This window comes from Chiloscyllium plagiosum, unplaced genomic scaffold (assembly GCF_037043375.1).
Source record: "Chiloscyllium plagiosum isolate Xiang-an unplaced genomic scaffold, Cpla_swu_hap1 HiC_scaffold_23, whole genome shotgun sequence".
NCBI lineage: Eukaryota > Metazoa > Chordata > Chondrichthyes > Orectolobiformes > Hemiscylliidae > Chiloscyllium > Chiloscyllium plagiosum.
Window position 1 is genome coordinate 16054477 of NW_028270161.1, and position 20528 is coordinate 16075004.

General features: G+C 38.1%; 1 protein-coding gene across 2 annotated transcripts in view; it reads right to left on the reverse strand.

Annotated features, from left to right (window-relative positions):
* The window catches only part of chchd3a (coiled-coil-helix-coiled-coil-helix domain containing 3a), a 231677-nt gene that overhangs the window by 30067 nt on the left and 181082 nt on the right, over window positions 1-20528 (reverse strand). For both annotated transcript variants that reach the window (XM_043714036.2, XM_043714037.2), the window contains exon 6: window positions 17536-17606. In XM_043714036.2, coding sequence (XP_043569971.2) covers window positions 17536-17606 — 71 coding nt within the window. The remainder of the gene's footprint in view (window positions 1-17535; window positions 17607-20528) is intronic.

The window sequence follows — 20528 nt, forward strand, 5'->3', positions numbered from 1 at the left end:
TGTCGATTTTCCCCGCTCCTTGGATGCTGCCTGACCTGCTGTGCTTTTCCAGCACCAATCTAATCTTGACTCTTCTCCAATGAAAAGGGAGAAGGGCCTGTGCCCGAAACGTCGAATCTCCTGTTCCCTGGATGCTGCCTGACCTGCTGTGCTGTTCCAGCAATAAAGTTTCAACTTTGATCTCCAGCATCTGCAGACCTCACTTTCTCCTCTTCTCCAATGAGTTGATGCTGGTGAGTCACTTTCTGACCATGTGCTATACGTACATACACATTGCTGATTGGGAAGGACTTCCAGGATTTTGACCCAGCGACAGTGAAAGAATGTTTGTGCTCTCATGTATCTGCTCCCTTTGTCCTTCTGGGTGGTTGAGATTGTGGTTTTGAAAAAGTGCTGGTGAAGGTGTCTTGAGCAGTCAAGAGGTGGCGGCATCAAGGTACAATTTAAACACAATTAATTACAATCTGGAATTTTAAAAAATTCTCACTGCGATTATTAAAACATGATTTCTGCAACATTGGGCAAATCTGGTTCCCTAATGTCCTTCAGAGGCAGAAATGTGCTATCTTTACCGGATCTGATTTACAGGTGATTCCCTTTTTGACCAATGTGGTTGGTTCACATCTGTTCTCTGAAGTGTTTTTCTCAGGGTAGGGGTGTCAAAACTAGATTGCATGGGTTTAAGGTGAGGGGAAAGATTTAAAACGGACCTCAGAGGCAATGTTTTCCACATAGAGGGGAGAGTGTGTATGAAATGAGTTACCAGAGGTGGTGATTGAGGCAGGTAAAATTGCAACATTTAAAAGGCATCTTGATGGTTACATGAATAGAAGGGTTTAGAGGGACATGGGCCAAATGCTGGCTCTTGGGACTAGATTAATTTCGCATATCTGGTCAGCATGGACAAGTTGGACCACTATGCAAAGCTGTTTCCATGCTGTGCATTGCTATGACTCTAAGTCAAGGGAATTGAATGGAATCACAACATGTTTGTGGACTTGCATAAGAATAAAGGCAGCCCTAAAAAAGTATAATTTACAAGTTTTACCTGATCGGCAAACATCATAGTAGTGATGGTTGTACTTTTATGAATGTGAACTTGCAAGATATTATACATCACATCTGGAAAAATCGAGAAAAGACCAATAGCAACTTTCATGGATTGTGATGGTTCATTAAAAACAGGAGAGCTCTTTAAAAGTGTTTGCTAATACCTGTCAAGCAGTAAAAGTCGGCTAAATTTCCTATGATTAGCCAACACTTCTTTGGGCTGTGAAAACATCAATAACATCCTCAGAGTTATGTTCTCAGAGTAGTTCAACAATCCCAAAGTGGCAGTGAAAGCGGTGGGAAGGGAGGAGAGATTAACATATTCACCTTTTCAAAATTCAAATATTAGCCAACTGTACATAACTTTTTTTAAGCATGCTCACATGTCTCTCTTGCACTCAATTCCAAATCCCTTAATCTACAATTTAATAGAACTTCAGAGTTCCCAGTATCTCGCTGAGGAATGCAATGTGAACATGTGATAAACATTAATATTATTGGCATCCCTCAGACCAATTGCCATAAAATGAAAAATCATTGGATTGGCTCATTGTTGCAGGCATTTTCTCGCGATCTCTGAAGACATAACACATCAATGGGGAGTCCAGAAGGAAGATGATTACGAACATGATGACAGTTATTACTTGATACTCTTATGGCTGTGTAATGTTTGTGGAAAACAGCAACAGGGCTAGCATGAAAATGTGCCATGGAGCAATCCTCTCAAATCATTGCTAAAACCAATATATAAGCATACTAATGCAGAATGTGACAGCAAAAAGTTAACACTGAACCTTGGTTATATCAATCTTCATAAGCTAGTTGTAATTTCATGGACATGTTTAACATTACAGCATGTTAGCCCCAAATGTACACAAAAAGTTGACCCTGGAGACTTGGTGTGGCTTTTTAAAATGGTCCGTTAAATGGATGGTATTATAACCAGTACAGGGAGGAAGGAATGACTGCAAACAGGGCTGCGTGTGCTAGCATTCTTTTGGTAGAGGATGAGGCCGAAATGAAAGTTAAATGGGAGCTGTAATGAATTTAAATCCAAGCTTCCTAATGCTTTGCAGCAGCTGTGTATGCACAATGGTGTGTAATGAGGTTCTGATGATGTACTGGCATCCTGTGTTGATCGCTTCATCATCTGTAGCTGTCTGCTGGGAAAACCTGGGGCTTGTGGAATGACCTTCTCCTAAAGGATTTGCTAATGTTTCGACACCAACTATTAAGATACTTAGTGGTTGGCTCCCCTCTTTTGTGAGGACATCTCAAAGTGAAGTCAAGTCAGTTATTATGATAAAGGCCCCTTTATTTCTTTTGCACTGTCCATTTGCCCTGTCTTGAAAGTCCTCAGGGGAAATCAGAGAGAACTGATTTATGTAGGATTTTTGTACTTTTTGTCACAAAGCTGGCTTGCAAAAGTATTGAATCTGAAGTGGCCCTGACAAGTTTATTGGTTATAGCCAGAAAAGAGCACTCCACACTTAGCTGGGTACGAGAAAAAAGGATCAATGCTATTTACTTAAATTTACACAGGATGATACCTTATTCAGGCTGTGTTTCTAGCTCTCAAAGAATTATATTGTTACATATAAACTATTAAGGGAGATTTCACCTTTTTAAGATTGAGAAAATAAAAGATGACTGATTTTTTTTGTCCTTGCTCAATAAAGCAAATCTATCTCAGTCAGGAATCACATAAAAACACCTAGATTTAGACTTGGACCAGACTTCTGTCTGTGACAAAAAAAGGAAAATTTTCAGCTTAGAGGAGGAAAGGAGGTTAACTTTGAGTTTCATGCCCCTGAAACTCAAGTGGTTTCCAGCATTATCATAGATATACCTCCCAGCAGATAAAGCTGATGGTGAACAGGTACTGAATTTCACAGGAACAGCTTAATTTCAGGGTTTCAACAAATTGATTTACCTGCATCCTGACTGTCTGTTATCAGTTCTAAAGTGTAAGCTAAATTTTGTCAGCAAATATTCTCTCACTGAAGTTATTTTATTCACTTCAGCAAATCTACCAAGCAGTTCTGACACCTGCTTGCAATGGTCTGAATAATGAAGTGCCAGGACAGGAGGAATTTATATCTCTTTACTGGCAGTTGCAGCGTTAGGTTTGTGCTACACCTATGCCACATGTTGTGCTATCCAATTCCAAAGACAAAAGAACTAAAACAAAGATCAGATCAGCCATGATCCATTGGCTGGAGAGTCAAGTTCTTATTTCTTACCTTATTAAACATGAAATAAGTATCCATGACTAACTCACTGGTTACTATCTAGCTTGATATTTATTATCTACAAAAACCTTACATCCGTATATTTTGCCTGCCAGTACTACCTAACTAGTCAGATATTTTGCTTCAATTTTTTGCCAAAGATTCCTCTGTAAACGTTTCTCATCATAATCATACCCCATCATCAGCCAGGATAAATCCTGTATATTCTAAATACGCATCAATTAAGATGTTGTCAAACAAGGATTGCAATAATTGACTTAAAAGGTGATGAAAATACTATACTCATGGCTCCTTTCAAAGCCATCATGGAATGGTCCTGCTATCACAGATCTGACAACTAACATGCTGTTAGATTAAAAAAGGCAGTATTCTGTCACATAAGGAATAATAGAAATCTCTGTATTTGATTAATCTTACCTGCTTTCTGAAGAGTTTGCCTGAGGAAAGCAAAGTTGCTGTGCACTCATTGTTCCTGCTTAACTACAATTATGTGTGGTAGCCATAGTGTCTGACAGTATTGGAGTTGCATTGGGCTTCTAGAACAGTAACTGAGTCAGTGGAGAATAGAACAAAGCCAAAGTACAAAGTACAAGAAATGCTTTGCAACATGTGTCAGGTTGCAAGGTGAACAATGACCCAATGACAAAACTGCATGGTAACACAAGTACTGAGACACCAAATTATGCTGTGTTTCAACGGTTCTGTAGCACAGACAGCAACTGTCAGTTATCTACTTGGTTCAAAGAACAACATGTTTACAACACAGACAGGAAGAGGTTCTACGGGCAACTGTATTATTTCTCAATTACTCTCCACACAGTCCCCGCAAATATCAGAATAATCAAGAGTGAATAATACTGCAAATCAAAAACAAATCTTAATATATCAACCATTAAATGATACCATACATTTGATAACTTTGATATCCATCAGTCTCCATTTCCTTAGCTCTGATCCTGGAACTTCTATTCTTCACTCTTCATAGACGCATTAGCTTTGTGACCCTATATAATATCTTTTCCCTTCTATGTTTTCTATTCCTATCAGCTTCCCATACAGATGTATGTGAACAGCTATTTTTGCCTTTCATTTCTCCAGATCACAGAATCATTCTTACTTCACTGCACAAGGATAGCAAACACGTTAACCTATCCAATCCCAATGAGACTCTTCAACAACTTACCACATGTGGACACATGTTGTTATACCAATTGAAACTAAGCATTCTGACCATAGCACACAAGTGTGGATCACAACTGAAACTGACACCTTGCTATATTCATGACTGAAACTACCATAATCTCTCTCTCCAGACCCTGAACAGCCGATTATAAAGAGAATCATGTATAATTTACTGTTTAGTCTATTGTAGCCATGCTTATTGCAAGCCAAAGAATGTAATTTGTTGTAAGGAATATTGTGCACAATGATACACCTTAATGGCAGCAGAATGTAATTTCACTCAGATAACCACAATCTTAATTGATAACAAAGCCTCAGTTCAAGCTTTTGGTAGTTTTCAACATATGAACACTTGCTGAACTTAATGTATTTGTAGCTCATAAGCTTTTCAGCCCCTTAGTCCTATCCCAGCAAACAAATAAAATCATGAATAACCTTCAACTTTCCAAATTGATTCTGTAACTCTCAAATACCTTGCCTTCGTGTGTCAGATAAAAGGGCCTGCTGCGCACACACAATGCCAATGAATGAACTTACTTACAAGCTTCATTGATCCCTGATGGTTGCAATGATCAATTTTTTGGTGCGGACGCATTAACTTGCAAAGCCTACTCTTCCTGCACCTGTTTGATACCGAAGACCATCTTGGCCATCATGTATTTCTCACAAACATGATGGCCTGAGCAAATACAATAAAGAAACATGGCATTAGTTGCCACATGCATGCTGATGATATTCAGTTCTGTTTCACTGCTGTCTCTCCTAACCTCTCTGCTGCCTCTCAAATTGTCAGGCTGCTGGTTCAACATCCAATACTGGGTGAGCAGACATTTCCTCTAAATAAATATTGAGAAAACTGAAGTCTTGGTTCCTGCCTAAAACCGTGCTCTCCCAGATACCAGACTCTTTCTCTCCTCTGCAACTATGAGGCTGAACTAGATGTTTTTGCATTTGTTTACTTGATCCCAAGATGAGCATCTGACCACACAGCCATGGCATCTTATAATTCAACCTATTTTCACCTCTAATAATATCACCTGACTCCACACTTAGAGGAGAAAGTGAGGTCTGCAGATGCTGGAGATCAGAGCTGGAAATGTGTTGCTGGAAAAGCGCAGCAGGTCAGGCAGCATCCAGGGAACAGGAGAATCGACGTTTCGGGCATAAGCTGAAGGGCTTATGCCCGAAACGTCGATTCTCCTGTTCCCTGGATGCTGCCTGACTTGCTGCGCTTTTCCAGCAACACATTTCCAGCTCTGACTCCACACTTACCTCACTTAATCTGTTGCTAAAACCTTCGTGTCAAATCAAAACATGACTCAATCTCCCACATTCTCCAATCTGTAAAATTCAAGCCATCCAACATGTACTGCCTGTCCTAACTCTCAATATATCTTTGTCACTATTAGCCTATGCTTTCTGATCTACACAGGTTCCTGTTTAAACAATGACTTTCTTTGTGCCTTTAGAGGAACTGTTAAACGCAGGTACAGTCATGACAGTTAAAAGTAATTTGGAGGAGTACATCAATAGGAAAGATTTGGAGAAATATGGACCAAACTTAGGCAAGTGGGACTAAGTTAGTTTGAAAACATGGTTGGTGTGGATCCATTGGACCAAATGGTGACTTATTTGAAACCTACCATTTTGATCAAGCTTTTGGCCATCTGGGCTAGTATGGCCATTGAGAATCAAGTTCTACTTTCCAATGTTGCTGTGAAGCAAGTTGAAACATTTCACTGTGTTAAAAGGTGCCACATGAACACAAGTGCTGTTAATGTTGAAAGTAGGTATGTGTGTGACAAGGGATTTCCCTTAACTTTACAATGCATTGCCAGAAGATTCATTAAATCAAAGGACAGGATTTCACTGGCCAATTCATTAAAAAGTGTGAAAAGTGCACTGCAAAGAAAAACTGAGCTAAACTAGTGGGAAAAATATAAATTGCCTAACATTTTACTGATACTGGTGTTGCTGTGTATTTACGCCATTTATTACTTCTATATCTGGTGCTTAGATTTACTATTTTCAATAAAAAGTGAGCCTGAATCTTGATAACATGTAGGTCATATGCCTCTAACTTATGATGGTGACTTTGTCTGAAGATGATGTTGACCGTCATCTGTCAACAGCAATATTATGCCATTCCTGTTAATGTTCGGGATCTTGCATATGATACACCAGGACTGGGAGGTGGCAGAAAAATTGGAATAGACCAGGTTTGTCCTTCATTCTGTCTTACTGCTACATCATGTAAATGTACCTCATAGGAACTCTAATCACATTTGTACCACCTCAGTTAGTTACCATGTATCTTCTGTGAAATCCTGAATGTGGACTTGTCTCAAATGTAACTGGCAATTCTGTACCTGCACTGTATCATGCACACTGGTCATCTTCTCTCGGAGTTTTACAAGCCACTTGAGTTTCAAAAACAGCAGTGAGACCATGAGTTGGTAAATTGCTAAGTACTGATCTGCCAAACAACAGCTATGCCAGTGAGGAAATCGTCGCATTGAGTTGCTACTCTTAAACGTAACAGACCGTTGAACCTGAGATAATGTGGAAAATCAGCAATTTGAATGTATCTTGAATAGTTTACAAATAAATTGAGGACCATTGTCTGTAATGATCTCTCTCGGGGCATTAAACTAATTAAAGATGGAGTTCAGAGTACATGCAACAGTTGTGCTTTATGTACTGTAAAATGATGTATGGTGGGGTACTTGGTAAACTGTCAAAGGTGATGATCCAGTTATTTCCATGGATACTGAGCCAGAGTCTTACAGCATGGGAAGAGTCCCGTCGGCCTGTTGTACCCACACTGGTCACTGAGCACCCATCTACTCTAGGCCTATCTTCCAGCACTTTGCCTGTTGACTTGAATTCTGTGTTTCAAATCATGAAATAATTCAGCAATTTTGCAACAGTTCTCATCTTTGTCACTCTTTCAGGCAATGAGTTCCAGATACCCAATCACTTTCTGGGTGAAAAGAAATCCCTTAAATCACCTCTAAATGTCCTGCCCTATACTTGCAATCTATACCCCCTACCCATGACCCCTCTACAAGGGGAAAGCTTTCTTCACTTAGACCATAAGACATAGGAGCAGAAATTTGGACATTCGGTCCATTGAGTTTGCTCCACTATTCAATCATGACTGATAACTTTCTCATCCCCGTTCTCCCACTTTCTCCCTGTAACCTTTGATCCCCTTGACAATCAAGAGGCTATCAATCTCAATCTTAAATATACTCAATGACCTAGCCTCCACAGCCTTCTGTGGCGATGAATTGCATGGAGTCACCACTCTCTGGCTGAAGGTGTTTCCCTCACCTCTGTTCTAAAGAGTCTCCTGTTTACTCTAAAGCAGTGCCCTCAGGTCCTGGTTTCTCCTGCTAATGGAAACATTTTCCCAACATCCACTCTGTCCAGACCATTCAGTACTTCCCCCCCACCCCATCCTTCTAAATTCCATTGAGTATAGACCCAGAGTCCTCAAACATTCCTCCAATGTTAAGCCTTTCATTCCAGTGATCATTCTCATGAACCTCCTCTGGACCTGCTCCAGGGCTACTTCTACTCTGTGCCTCTCATAATTTTGTACATTTTAATCAGATCACATCTCAGCATGCTCTGTTCTAGGGAAAGTAACCTGAGCCAAAATAATCTTTCTTCATAACTAAAATGCTCCAGCCAGGCAACATCCTGGTGAATCAGCTCTGCACCCTCTCTACTGACTACTGAGCAGTCTTTTACGTCTTCAAAGAAATCCTGCCTAATAAATCACCTGAAGAGGATTTGTTGAAACCTGCAACATTCGAATGGGACATGGAATGTGGTGAGTTCTTATTATTCACCGCAAAGTGTACTGATCAGTAACCACATTAACTAAGTGATTATTAAGGAAGTCACATGTCATTCAGGAGTAACAGTTTCTCAATCACTTTAAAAACAGTAACATTTTCATGTTTGGTATTTACGATTAAAGTCTATCTATGCATATAAACTTAATTTTATGAATATAATTGGAAGTAGTCATTACAAAGGCACAATATTGCAACAGTACAAAAAGTCAAATTTAAAAGAAGGTAAAAACTACATTACTTTATCATTTGTAAATAACAAGTATCACTCACAAATCATATTGACTATGATTGAACAAAGTTTGTTGCAACATTTAATTTAATGGGTGGTAGGGATCTTTTCAAAAGGCATCAGTAATTTAATTGTATCAAACAGATTCTTTCTGAAAAGCAATTATTAGAATGTTGCTAAGGTCTATGGTGCTACAAAAGCTTTAAATCAGCCTTCCTTTCTGGTAGCTGCCATTTCATCAATTACTCAAGGAAAAAAAAAGGTCAAGAACCTTGAATCTAATCAATCACTAAAAGCTGAAACGAGCACCAGCTCTGCCTTTCTTGTGCACCATTATGTTTTATCAAACACTGTGTGAACTTTCCAGTACATTTAGGAAATGTGACTATTTCAATCTAATACTTTTGCACTTAATCTAACTATGCAAATTTGATCATCATTACTACTGGATACCAAATAACAAGTTAATAAACATTAATGTTCAGAGATTAAAAAATAACCTTTTGGTTTACCATATAGTGGCTTAAACCAATTAAGTCTTTAAAGAATGGAAACATATAGACTATATAATGGAGTAGTCAAAAATGGTGGAATGCTTGATTTACCTCTCCCTCTGTTAAGTTATCAATCTTACAAAGTGCTAATCAAAGTGCTAATTAGGAACAGGAGGCTTTAACGCTGTAAACAATGTAACTGTGAAAAGCCCTGAAAGCTAATGGCCTTCCGAGCCCCATGGTTGCAAGAGGTCATGCACAAGCTGCACAAAGGTCTTACCAATGAAGAAAAGCAAGAAGCAAATTCAGCTAGAGGAAATGAAATTAGCTTTTTTTTAAAAAAATTCAGTGTAACAAGTTGTTAGAAAAAACAAATAACAGGCCAACAGAACGTGCATCTTGCAGTCATTTTTCTCAGAAACAACCTATTGGGACGAGTTCAGTTGGTCAGCTGTTAAAGGAGTGATGAGCTGAACCAAGCAGATTGTGGCACTGAGATTAGATGACAGGTCTGCTGATACAAATAAGCACAACGGAGGAATGGCACAACCAGTTAGGATTTCTGAGTCTGATTATTCCATTGCCGGATAGCCGAGAACAGAAACAGACAATTATCGTGTTACCACGATTGAATACACTTTTCAAAGCCTAAAGATAAAGATTAGCTTGGGATTGCCACCAACTGCATAGCTATCAGCAAGCCAACACTTTCAGTGGATAAGCATAAAATACTTGCCTCACAATTTGTCATTAATATATATTTGTTTTAAACATAAACCTTTCGACTTTAAACCTTCAAATAAACTTTCAGGTTACCACTGCCCATACTGAAGAAATTTGCTACCTTGTCCTTTTTTACTTACAATATCACTTTCATGCTTTACTGAATGCAATATTCTAAAGAGCTAAAGTAAGCTTAAAAACTGTACAAACTTAGTTGTAAACAAAAATAAAATTACAGTGAAAAAAATCCAGTGTCTGGATATTGAGAGATCCTTGCAAGTTGATAATGTAACATCACGGGCAGATACTTCTGAGGAGAAGCTCCATCTAGTTTTTGCACTGAGATGTAGTTCACTGCCTCACAATGACTCCCAGGTATTCACCATTCTGTATCTACTGGTTAATTCTGCTGCAGTTTAGGCAATGCTGATAATTATAATACACCTTAGCACTCCATCATTCATAGTGTATGAAACACAATGCACTTGACGATTTTATTCCCCTATAAAACAGAGCAATAAAGTGCAGGAAATGAAATCACAATGGCCTGTGTGCAGTAACAGCTCTCTCAGGATTCAAATGCCAGGATCCAGCACATTTTGCATCTACTCTCAGATTTGATGGCTTTTTTTGTTCATTAAGCTTCCTGCTGAAAGCTAGGGATTTTCACTGCAGTAGTGCATGGGGGTCATTGTTAAAAACCAATCCACAATTTCTATTGATCACAGCTCATTTTTAAATGGCCTCGGATCTTACAGACACATCAAATTTTAATAAACTGCACTAATAAATGATTGTAGAATACACTTAAGTTTTTCAGATACTCACCTGAACCCTTTCACAAAATAACCTGAAAACCTAGAGAAGAAAAACATCCCTTTGTTTCAATTAGCTTTGACTTATTAATTTAAGAAACAAATGCTGATACCAGAAGCATTGTTTCAGCAGTACTTGTAAGTTGAAGATATCTACTTTCCGTTAGTTGTGATTTTGACATCTGTGGAATGTCATTACCATTCGTGAGAAATTGTAATCAAACTAATAAGAAATCCACATTGCTTGTTCAAAATGGAGTGCATTAAAACCAGATAACTCTTGATGAAAATATTCAGGACCCTAAAATTGCTTTAATCACCATATGGAAGCTCAAATCTTCAGATAATTAGTTCAACTTTCACTATGTAAACCAAAATTATTTTAAAAAATCAGTTTTATATTAAGCTGATGCTTTTCAACTAATTGACTTCACAGGTATAGCATTTTATGTACAGGTAATCACAGTACCAAGAATGGCGTGATTACTCCAAATGCTGAAATGGCTCAAGTGATGTGGGCTGACCATGACAAGACAGAGGATGTCTTTGCATGCATTGCCACCATCATTGCACTCTGCGCATTCACAATAAACATAACCTTGAAACAATTGCAGCATTAAGCCAAAAGTATAAACTATACAGCCTTGTGCATACACAATTTTCTGACCACTTATTTTTATTCAAGGAAGAATAAGCAATGAATAGGAAGTTGAAAGCAACACACTTATCCATTATCTTTAAAAATATTTCCCTTCCATTATTTTAAATATGGAAACACTGAGTTCAATAAATAACTGATTTTTAATACCTGCATTATATTTGAGAGAAATAGTAGACAGTATGTTATATAATGTTAACTTACATTTAGTTGATCTCGTGACATTATTTTAAAATATCATTTATAAAATTGAATTGAATTGAATTGAATAGATCACGATGCTTGATGCCACTGACTGGGTTTGCTCACAATTTGACTCCATAATTGACTTGACTCAATGCAGGAGGAGTTACTATTTTATTTCTAACTTCAATCTTTGAATGGGTAGCGATTATTATAATTGGCATCAATTGTTTGCACATTGAAAGCTCGATGCATTCAAATTAAATTTATTCAAACTTCCAATTTCAGCTTCTGGCATGGTTGATCATGGTTACCTTCTGTATTTGTCATGGACTATGATTCTTGCATCTGATTGACAGCATCCTTTGCTAAATATGAAGTATTAAAAAAAAACTTTTTGTTTGAGGACAACTATTTTGCCAGAAATACTGAGGCAATATGCTTCCATTATTAATACTTCTTCTAAACCACAGGATTACGCAGCAATTCGGAGTGTCCATGCACATCAGTCAGCACACAAACGCATTAACTTCTAGTTCCTTAAGTCATTGCTGTGCCGGCTCTTGGGGGTCAACACAGCAGCGGGGAAAAATTAGAAGGAGCGTAGTCCATCATCTCATCCCCCATTCAATCTCCAGGAATTTCTGAAGCTGAAGACGTTTCTGAATGTTTCCTTTTTGATTTTGGAGAACACTTCTAAAAAGACCAAGGAAAAGACAGAAAAAATGCAAGACCATTCATGGCTGGAATCACGGGATCACTGTCCTGTGATCCAGTGGGAGTGGAGTCATACAGGATGAAATGAAGAAAAGTATTCATTCTTCACTAAGTGCTGATGTAACCAGCAGATCAAAATCTTTTGCTGTTGTCACGAGAGTACTCAGTTCCATTTACATATCCAGTGGATGCATCTGGCATTCAGACTAACTTTTACAGTTAATTTTCTGATTTTTATAGATATCATGAAGTATCTTCAAAATTAGGTGCCTAACCCACCCCTTCCACCTTCAAAACCAGCTGTTTTGCTTTGGAGTTGTAATAATTATACCTAAAACAAAGCTATGAGAATAGTTTGAGTTTTGCAAAAAATACAACAAGTAAAAACATGCAGATGTTCAATATCTGAAATAGAAAATGCTGAAAACACACAGGCCAAGCACTGCTGGCAGAGACAGCAGTCCGAACTCTTCAAAGATTTCTTTTTTGCTCGACTAGCTCTTCAATATTAGGAATCAGTATCTAGCTAGGGAATGCACAAATGACCCTTCAACATGTGTATGTCAGCTTCACCCTTTAAGTACCTGACCTTTACTCTGCAGATTAAATGGAAAGATGTACTCAACAGTGCACAGATAAGTACATTTAATACAAAATGATCTTTTCACAATTCAGTTTCACAAAACATTGCTGAAATGTACAACAATACATGCATTTATTTGAGATAGCTGCCATGTCCAATGTATTATTCTATACCGTTCCTCTGTATACTGTCTACTTCATAGAGCTATCATCCAGAGTTACATTTGGCAAAGACTGCTCTTTGTGAATTTTCAATGAAAACTGCTAGGATCACATCAGGAATATCTCTGGAAAGCCTAATAAATAACAAACATCAAAATTCCTAATGGTGCTTTTATTATTCAAAGAGTTGCAATGGTACATATTATCTCATAAAACAGAAGTCTAAATGGAATTAAAGAAGTTGGATTTACATTAAGGAGTTTACTTCAGACAGCTAGTCCAGACAGATAATTGACCTTTTATATAATGAAAATGTTTTCAGTGCACAAGAATGACCCACTTCGTTTCTGACTTCCGAAGATTGAAGTGCACATTATTGCTCGTGATAACTTACATTATATCAAATGCTGTCAATGTAGTCGTACTTAACTATTAAGTCCACTTCTCTGGACACATGATATAACCTTGATTTTTATATAAATATAATCACAGGCATTGTACATTTTACTCATTTCAGAGGAGGAAAAAGACAGAAGCACCATATTCAAGGAATATGAGAACATTGCTACTAATTGTGCGTTTTATAAATTTTCCTTGCTCTCTGGCTTCTCCTAAATTTCAAATACACCTCCTTACATGTTCTTGTTCCTCCTACTGGCTGATTATGTTAAAATCAAGATCCAATGCACTGGCTCTAACTCACTCTTTCTTTTTCTTGGACCTCAAGAAAGTGGAGCTCCGCATCTTTTTCAGTTTTTCCTTCCTCTTGCACTTCACAAGCTTTTGAAACCCAAACTGTTACCAGATTTAACTCATCTTCTCTCTTATATTTTTCAATCTTGCATGTGTCCTGCACTATAGACCTTGGTTCTTCAAGAGACTTAATACGGTAAGAATAAACACTGTGATTAGATTACTTAGATTAGATTAGATTACTTACAGTGTGGAAACAGACCCTTCGGCCCAACAGGTCCACACCGACCCTCCGAAGAGCAACCCAACCAGACCCATTCCCCTACATTTACCCCTTCACCGAACACTATGGGCAATTTAGCATGGCAAATTCACCTAACCTGCACACCTTTGGACTATGGGAGGAAACCGGAGCACCCGGAGGAAACCCACGCAGACATGGGGAGAATGTGCAAACTCCACACAGACAGTTGCCCGAGGCGGGAACTGAACCCGGGTGCTAACCACTGTGCCATCCCGTGCCACTGTGGCAGGTAGTTTGTAGTTCAATAGCTTAGTCTTGGGATCATGCTGACATTCACAAATGCTTCGGTTTTGCTCTCATAAATCAAGGTGCCATTAGAAGTCTTTGGCCTGTAAGATTCCCTATCCACATTTATTGTGTCCATATGTGCTTTCATTTTTCTCCCTTTCATCAGATAAAGTGCAAAGAGGTGCATGGCAGTTACTACTTTCTACTGTGCATCAACTGTGAGATGCATTTAAGATCAAGCCACATAAACAAATGAGGGAGAAAGGAATGGAAGAATATAGTGACAAGATGAAGGAGAAAGAGAGGTGCTCATATTCAGCATAAACACTAGCATGACTATTTGGGTTCAATTATGTTGTAGATTTTACAAGATAAGAACATTTTAAATTGTGTAGGATAGCCAACAGAGATGGTGGTGCACGGCACTAGTAATCCCTAACCCCTGACTCATGTTCTGGGAACATGTGAACTCCATTTTGGTGGATTGTGAAATCTGAATTTAATAAAATCTAGAATCAAAAACTTGTCTAATGGTGACCATCTAGTCACTGTTGATTGTCATAATAGCATTCCTGAAGGAAATCTGTCATTCTTACCTATTACACAAAAACACACAGAATTGATGGAGCAAGCCATTTGGTCCTTTCAGCTGACTCCACCATTCAATATGATCATGCTTGATCGTCTGACTCATAACCCTGTCCACACTTTCTCCACATACCCTTTGATCCCTTCAGCATTAAAAACTATATTCATCCCTTTCTTGAAAACATTCAATATTTTCACCCCAACCACTATCTGGTACAGACATCCAAAGACTTATCACTCTGTGGATGGAGAAATTTCTCATCTCAGTCCAAAATGGCCTACCTTGTATCCTTCAACTTTATTTTCTGGTTCTGGACTCCCCAGTCATTGGGTACACCCTTCCTACATTCACCTCGTCCTATTAGAATTGTGTGTGTTTCTGAGAGATTCTACTGCATTCTTCCACACCCCAGTAAATATAGTCTTAACCGATCCAGTCTCTTTTCACACATCTATCTTGACATTTTGGGTATCAGTCTGGTAAGTCATCATTTCATGCCCCTTCAATAACCTGAACATTCTTTCTCCGATAAAGAGACTAAAACTGGATGCAGTATTCTGGGTGGGGTCTCATTAAGTCCATATACATTTGCAGTAAGACATTACTGTTCCTGTTACTGAATCACTTTCCTATCATTAACTGCTGCACCTGCATGCTTACTTTCAGTGACTTGCATACATGGCCACCCATGTCTCATTGCAACTCCTTCCTTTACCAATCTATTGCCATTCAAATGATAACCCACCTTTGTTTTTGTACTTCATCTGCCATGTTTTTGCCTATTCACTCAACTTGTCCAAATTACCACAAAATACCTCTGTTCTCATACCTCAGTTGGCTACCCAGCTTTGTGACATCTGCAAACTTGAGACACATTACATTCAGTTCCCTCATTTAAATTAATACTACATTGTTGAGAAAAGCTACATCCCTTGCACCAATCCATGCTGTATTCCACTAGTCATTATCTACCACTCAGAAAAATACGTTTATTTCTACTCTTCGTTCCCTGCCACCCATTCTCTACCCATGTCAGTACACTATCCAAATCCAGTGAATTTTTAATTTTTCATGCTAATTTCTTACATGGTACCTCATCAAAGGCCTTCTGAAAGTCCAAGTAAACCACACTCACAAGCTCCCCTTTATCAACTCGACCAAGTACATCCTCAAAAATTCCAGTGGATTTCTTAAGCACGACTTTCCTGTCACAAATCCTGATTCTGCCTGATATTATGACTGCACTTGGAGTAATCTTTTACATCATTGTAGCATTTTTTTCAACTACTGATGTCAGGCTAACCGATCTATAATTCCCTTCTCTCAATCTCCTTGTTTAATTAGTGGGGTTGCATTAGTTCCCCTCCAATCTACACTGACTGTTCCAAAGTTCACAGCATCTTGAAAGATTATGACCAATGTAGGCACTATTTCTAGGGCCACTTTCTGAGGTACTCTGGGATATGGACTATTGAGCCTTGGGGATTTATGGTCCATTGATCCCATCAAGTTCCCCGACACTATTTCCTTGGCAATTCTGATTTCCTTCAGTTCTTCCCTCTCACTAGATACTGTGTTCCCAACATTCCTGGGATTTTGCAAAAACAGAACTAAAATATCATTTACTTGACCACCATCTATTTGTCACCAGTTCTAACTTCCTCGTTTCTGACTGTAATAGATCTATACGTCTTAACTAATCGTTTTATCTTCACAAAGCTACAGAAGCTTTCACAATCAGTTTGTATATTTCCTTCAAGCTTACACCTGTATTCTATTTTCAATCTCTTAATTAATCCCTTTGTCCTTTGCTGAAATTTAAAGTACTTCCAATCCTCATCTCTGCTGCCTTTCTTGGCAAATCTGTATACCACTTCATCAAATCAACTACTTTCTCTAATGTCCCTCATTGGCCATGCTTCGGTCACAATTCTTTGATTTTTGTGCTTGGCAAGAATGAACAAACAATTCTGGTCTGTATGCAAACCCAGACCCCTAGTATTTTGGGTGACACTTAACTGCTCTATGAAATGTCCAAAAAATCCACTTAGTTATATCAAACCGTGACAAGTCTATGACATTGACAGAATGTTATTTCTGAGAAGTAACACTCCAGTCAGTCAGCTTTAATCACCACTAGTTTTAGGCATAACTCAAAGTTGTTTCATCAATATATCACAACAGAATGACAAGGTTGTTTATTTGGATAAATTTCTCTAAAATATTAAGAGCAAAAGTGAATGCATGATGTTTAACATCAAAACAGACATTGCTGGAAACACACCAGACATCAGCCATGACACAAAAGATAGTAACGTCTTGGTGGGGTTGTGGAGGGGGAGGTGAGTGGGAGGATATTTCTGGGATTCATTCATAATGACTGCGATCATGCTCCTCACACTGAAGATGAATTCTCTCAGGCTGTTTAAGATGCTGAATGATCTGCAACATATTTCCAGCATTTCTGCTTTAACCTCAGAATTTTAAGTATCATTTTTCTGAATCATCACTGGAAAAGGAAATAAAATGATAGTGTGCTATTTAAGTTCTACCTCATTACCACCCCACGGTTCTACAGTGTGAGCAGCGAATCTCAGCAGCAGTGCACACTCCCATGCTGCTAACTGAGCTGCTTCATTTCAGATGAAAATGATCAATATAATGAGAAATGATGTAACTATCATGATATTTGTTGGATGAACTGAAATGCACAGATAACATTTAAAGGCACCATGAGATTGCTTCTGCTTTAAACAAAGAAGTGGTTCACCAAAAAAAAAGATAAATTACAATATGAGATCTTACTTGAACTTGGACTCCACTTCACTAACAGCTTTCTGATATTGCTCAGCAGTCAGCTTGTAGAATTGGGCACTCTAGGGGGAAAATGAAAACCATTAAAATGATAAAACTTATATTCAAATGAGCCTCTGTTCCCCACCCCCCTCCAACATAACAGCACAAAGTAGACTTAGGATGTCAATGATTGTCACTCCCAGGTTTGTGTTAATCACATCGATGGCAATGTGATTAAACAGGAGTGTAACTGGTTGGGGTGCATGGGTCATTGCGCAGGGTGATGAATGGCTCAAAACCAGTCTCACTGCCTGACGCACTGACGTACAGTAATCTCATTTGGGACCAGATTTATCTTTCTTTACTGAATCAATAAAGATGAACACAACAGTTGTAGGAATCAATAGCAATTTTTGATTGTTTCAGCTTGAAGGCTTATTTTTGTTTAGGCACGGTAGTTTGAGTAGTTTATTTTCTGTTTTGGTTGCTGTTCAACAGCTCAGTTGGGGTTTCAATATAAAGAAAGGCTTTTCTAATTTGATTGCAAGCCAACTTATCAAAAAGTCATTTGTCAGCAGAGATAGGATTCATCATTTGTTTTGTATATTCCTCTTCCACCATCATTTAGTCATTACACACTCAGCCCTGATGTTTGAAGACATTTATTACCACCTGCTTTTATTGTGATAGAAAAGGGAAATACAGAACGCGACACAGAGTCCCTCAGGCAGGCATGATCTTGCGTAAATTATCTGCTTCAAAAGAGCAAGCAACAGTGTTCAGAATCCATCATACTGGGCACAAACAATCATTTCAAAAGTGAATGCACTGTTCATTTTTTTCCAGCTATGCCTTATTACTAATGCAATCTAGCTTCACAGTATTTTGTAAATATATTTACAGTATGTATAGAATCAAACCATAATTCAGGATTTGGTTTAAAAAGGAAAAGAAACCTGTTGTAAATAATGCACAAAAAAGGTCACTAACTCCATTGAGGTTAGATCTTGGTTGTGTTGCACAAATTAGTAGCACAATTAAGAAATACTAACTGTTATGTTTATTCATCATATCTACCTCCACAATGTACCATTTTCCACTTCATGATAAGTTTCTGTCTTTGCATTTAGGAGCGACCAATTATATTAATGAAAATCATGACATTGAATATACAGGTGCGGATCAACCAATAGACAAAATGGTGTTGAATGAGGGCAGAATGGAGCTACTCATGGGCAGGTAGATAGGAAATGGCAAAGAGATATCTACAGGATGGGGTGAGAGGCAAGCTGAATGGGGTGATTGACAAGCTCTGGTTAGGTCACAACTGGAGTATTGTTTTCTAGTTGTCACATTTTAGGTAAGATGCTTGGATCCCTGAGAAGGTCAGGAGAAGAACCATTGTCAAATGGTTCCAGGGATGAGGGATTTTAAGTACAACGTTAGCTTGAAGAATCTGGGTTGTTCTCTTGACAGCAAAGGACATTGAAAAATGTGCACAAGATGATCACACATTTGATCAGGTAAATAAGGACCAAGTACTCTTGCTAGCTGACTGCACAAGGACTAGAAGACATAGATGTAACGTTCAATCAGGACATGTAATGGAGATTGGAGGAAGCATATTTTTAAACGCAACTGGTAATGATCTCAAACCTATTGCTCACAGGGTGATGGAAGCAAATATGAACAATTATTTCACAAGAAATCAAAATAGACACTTAGAAGAAATAAATTTGCACTGCAATAGGGATGGTAAGAAGAATAATGGAATAGAGGAACAGAACTGAACAATTTGCTGAACAGATAGCAAAATGAATTTGATGGGCTCAATGCCCTTCTTCTAAGTTGTAAATGACAAAAAGAGATACCAAATGTTAGTTACTGAAATGTGTTTCATTAGCACATGGAACAAATGACAAAGCAGTCCAATTGCATCAAAGTAGAATTATCCCATCAGTAAAGAGTCTTCTGCGTTGCCAACACTTTGAGACGTTATGAACAGATGTTAAGAAGAGATCATAAAATGGCATCTAATTCATATTGCTTTCTGAAAGATCTTGCTTCTGCTATTAAATTCTATGGAGTGGTTGCATAACTTTTATAGAAATGGATAGCATAAGTGTAAGCAGTTCTGTATTGCTCCTTTTGGTTACAGCAAAAGTGGATGGTAAATTATTTCAGACATGAGAATTTGCTGTGCTTTTAACTACTAATGGGGCAAGAGATGAAAAATATTAATTTTTTTCTGCTGGCTTGGATTTCCTTCCCCACACAAAACAAAGGATAGATACGTGGCCTCTTGGATTCACATCAGGGGACTAATCAAAGTCCAAAATTACAGGTCTGCAAATAATTGATTGTGGTTTTCTTTCAGAAGTCTCAGTAAATGGTGCTTCCCAAATGTTTTCTCCATAATTAAAGAATAGTTTTGATTTTTCGAGCCAAATAAGTTCTGTAGCAGATTCCTGAAATGAACATTTTAGAATATGTGCATCAATTGCGACATACTATCTGGTATTGAAGTAAACTAACTTGGATATCGCAGAGATACTACAATGGGAGGGAGGGGGTAAAATATCATAGTGGTGTGTATTTAGAATACACTATTTTTCAAAAAAGCAAAATTTTACGGCAGTCAAAGGTACAACCTCTGTTTCTTATAGACAAACCTATAAGGGAGGCTCAAATTAATGATGGAGCATATAATATATAAAGGCTTTATGTTCATCTGTATTTATCAAAACCAAAATAGCTATTCAGAAAATACTGGAATCATTAATGAAAGTGCACTCTTCAAATAAAGTAGATAGAAACCGAAGTTCTGAGGAGATCATCAACCAAGGTTTAAGCAGTGAGACAGATACAAGCGTGAAATTAGAAACATGCTTCATGGAAGCTTACAGCTGCAAGCTCTTTAACTGATGTTGCATCTTGGAGTACTTTCCATTCATTGAACAAGTATGTACATTGTTTTTTTATTTCTTCACTTTTTCAGCTTC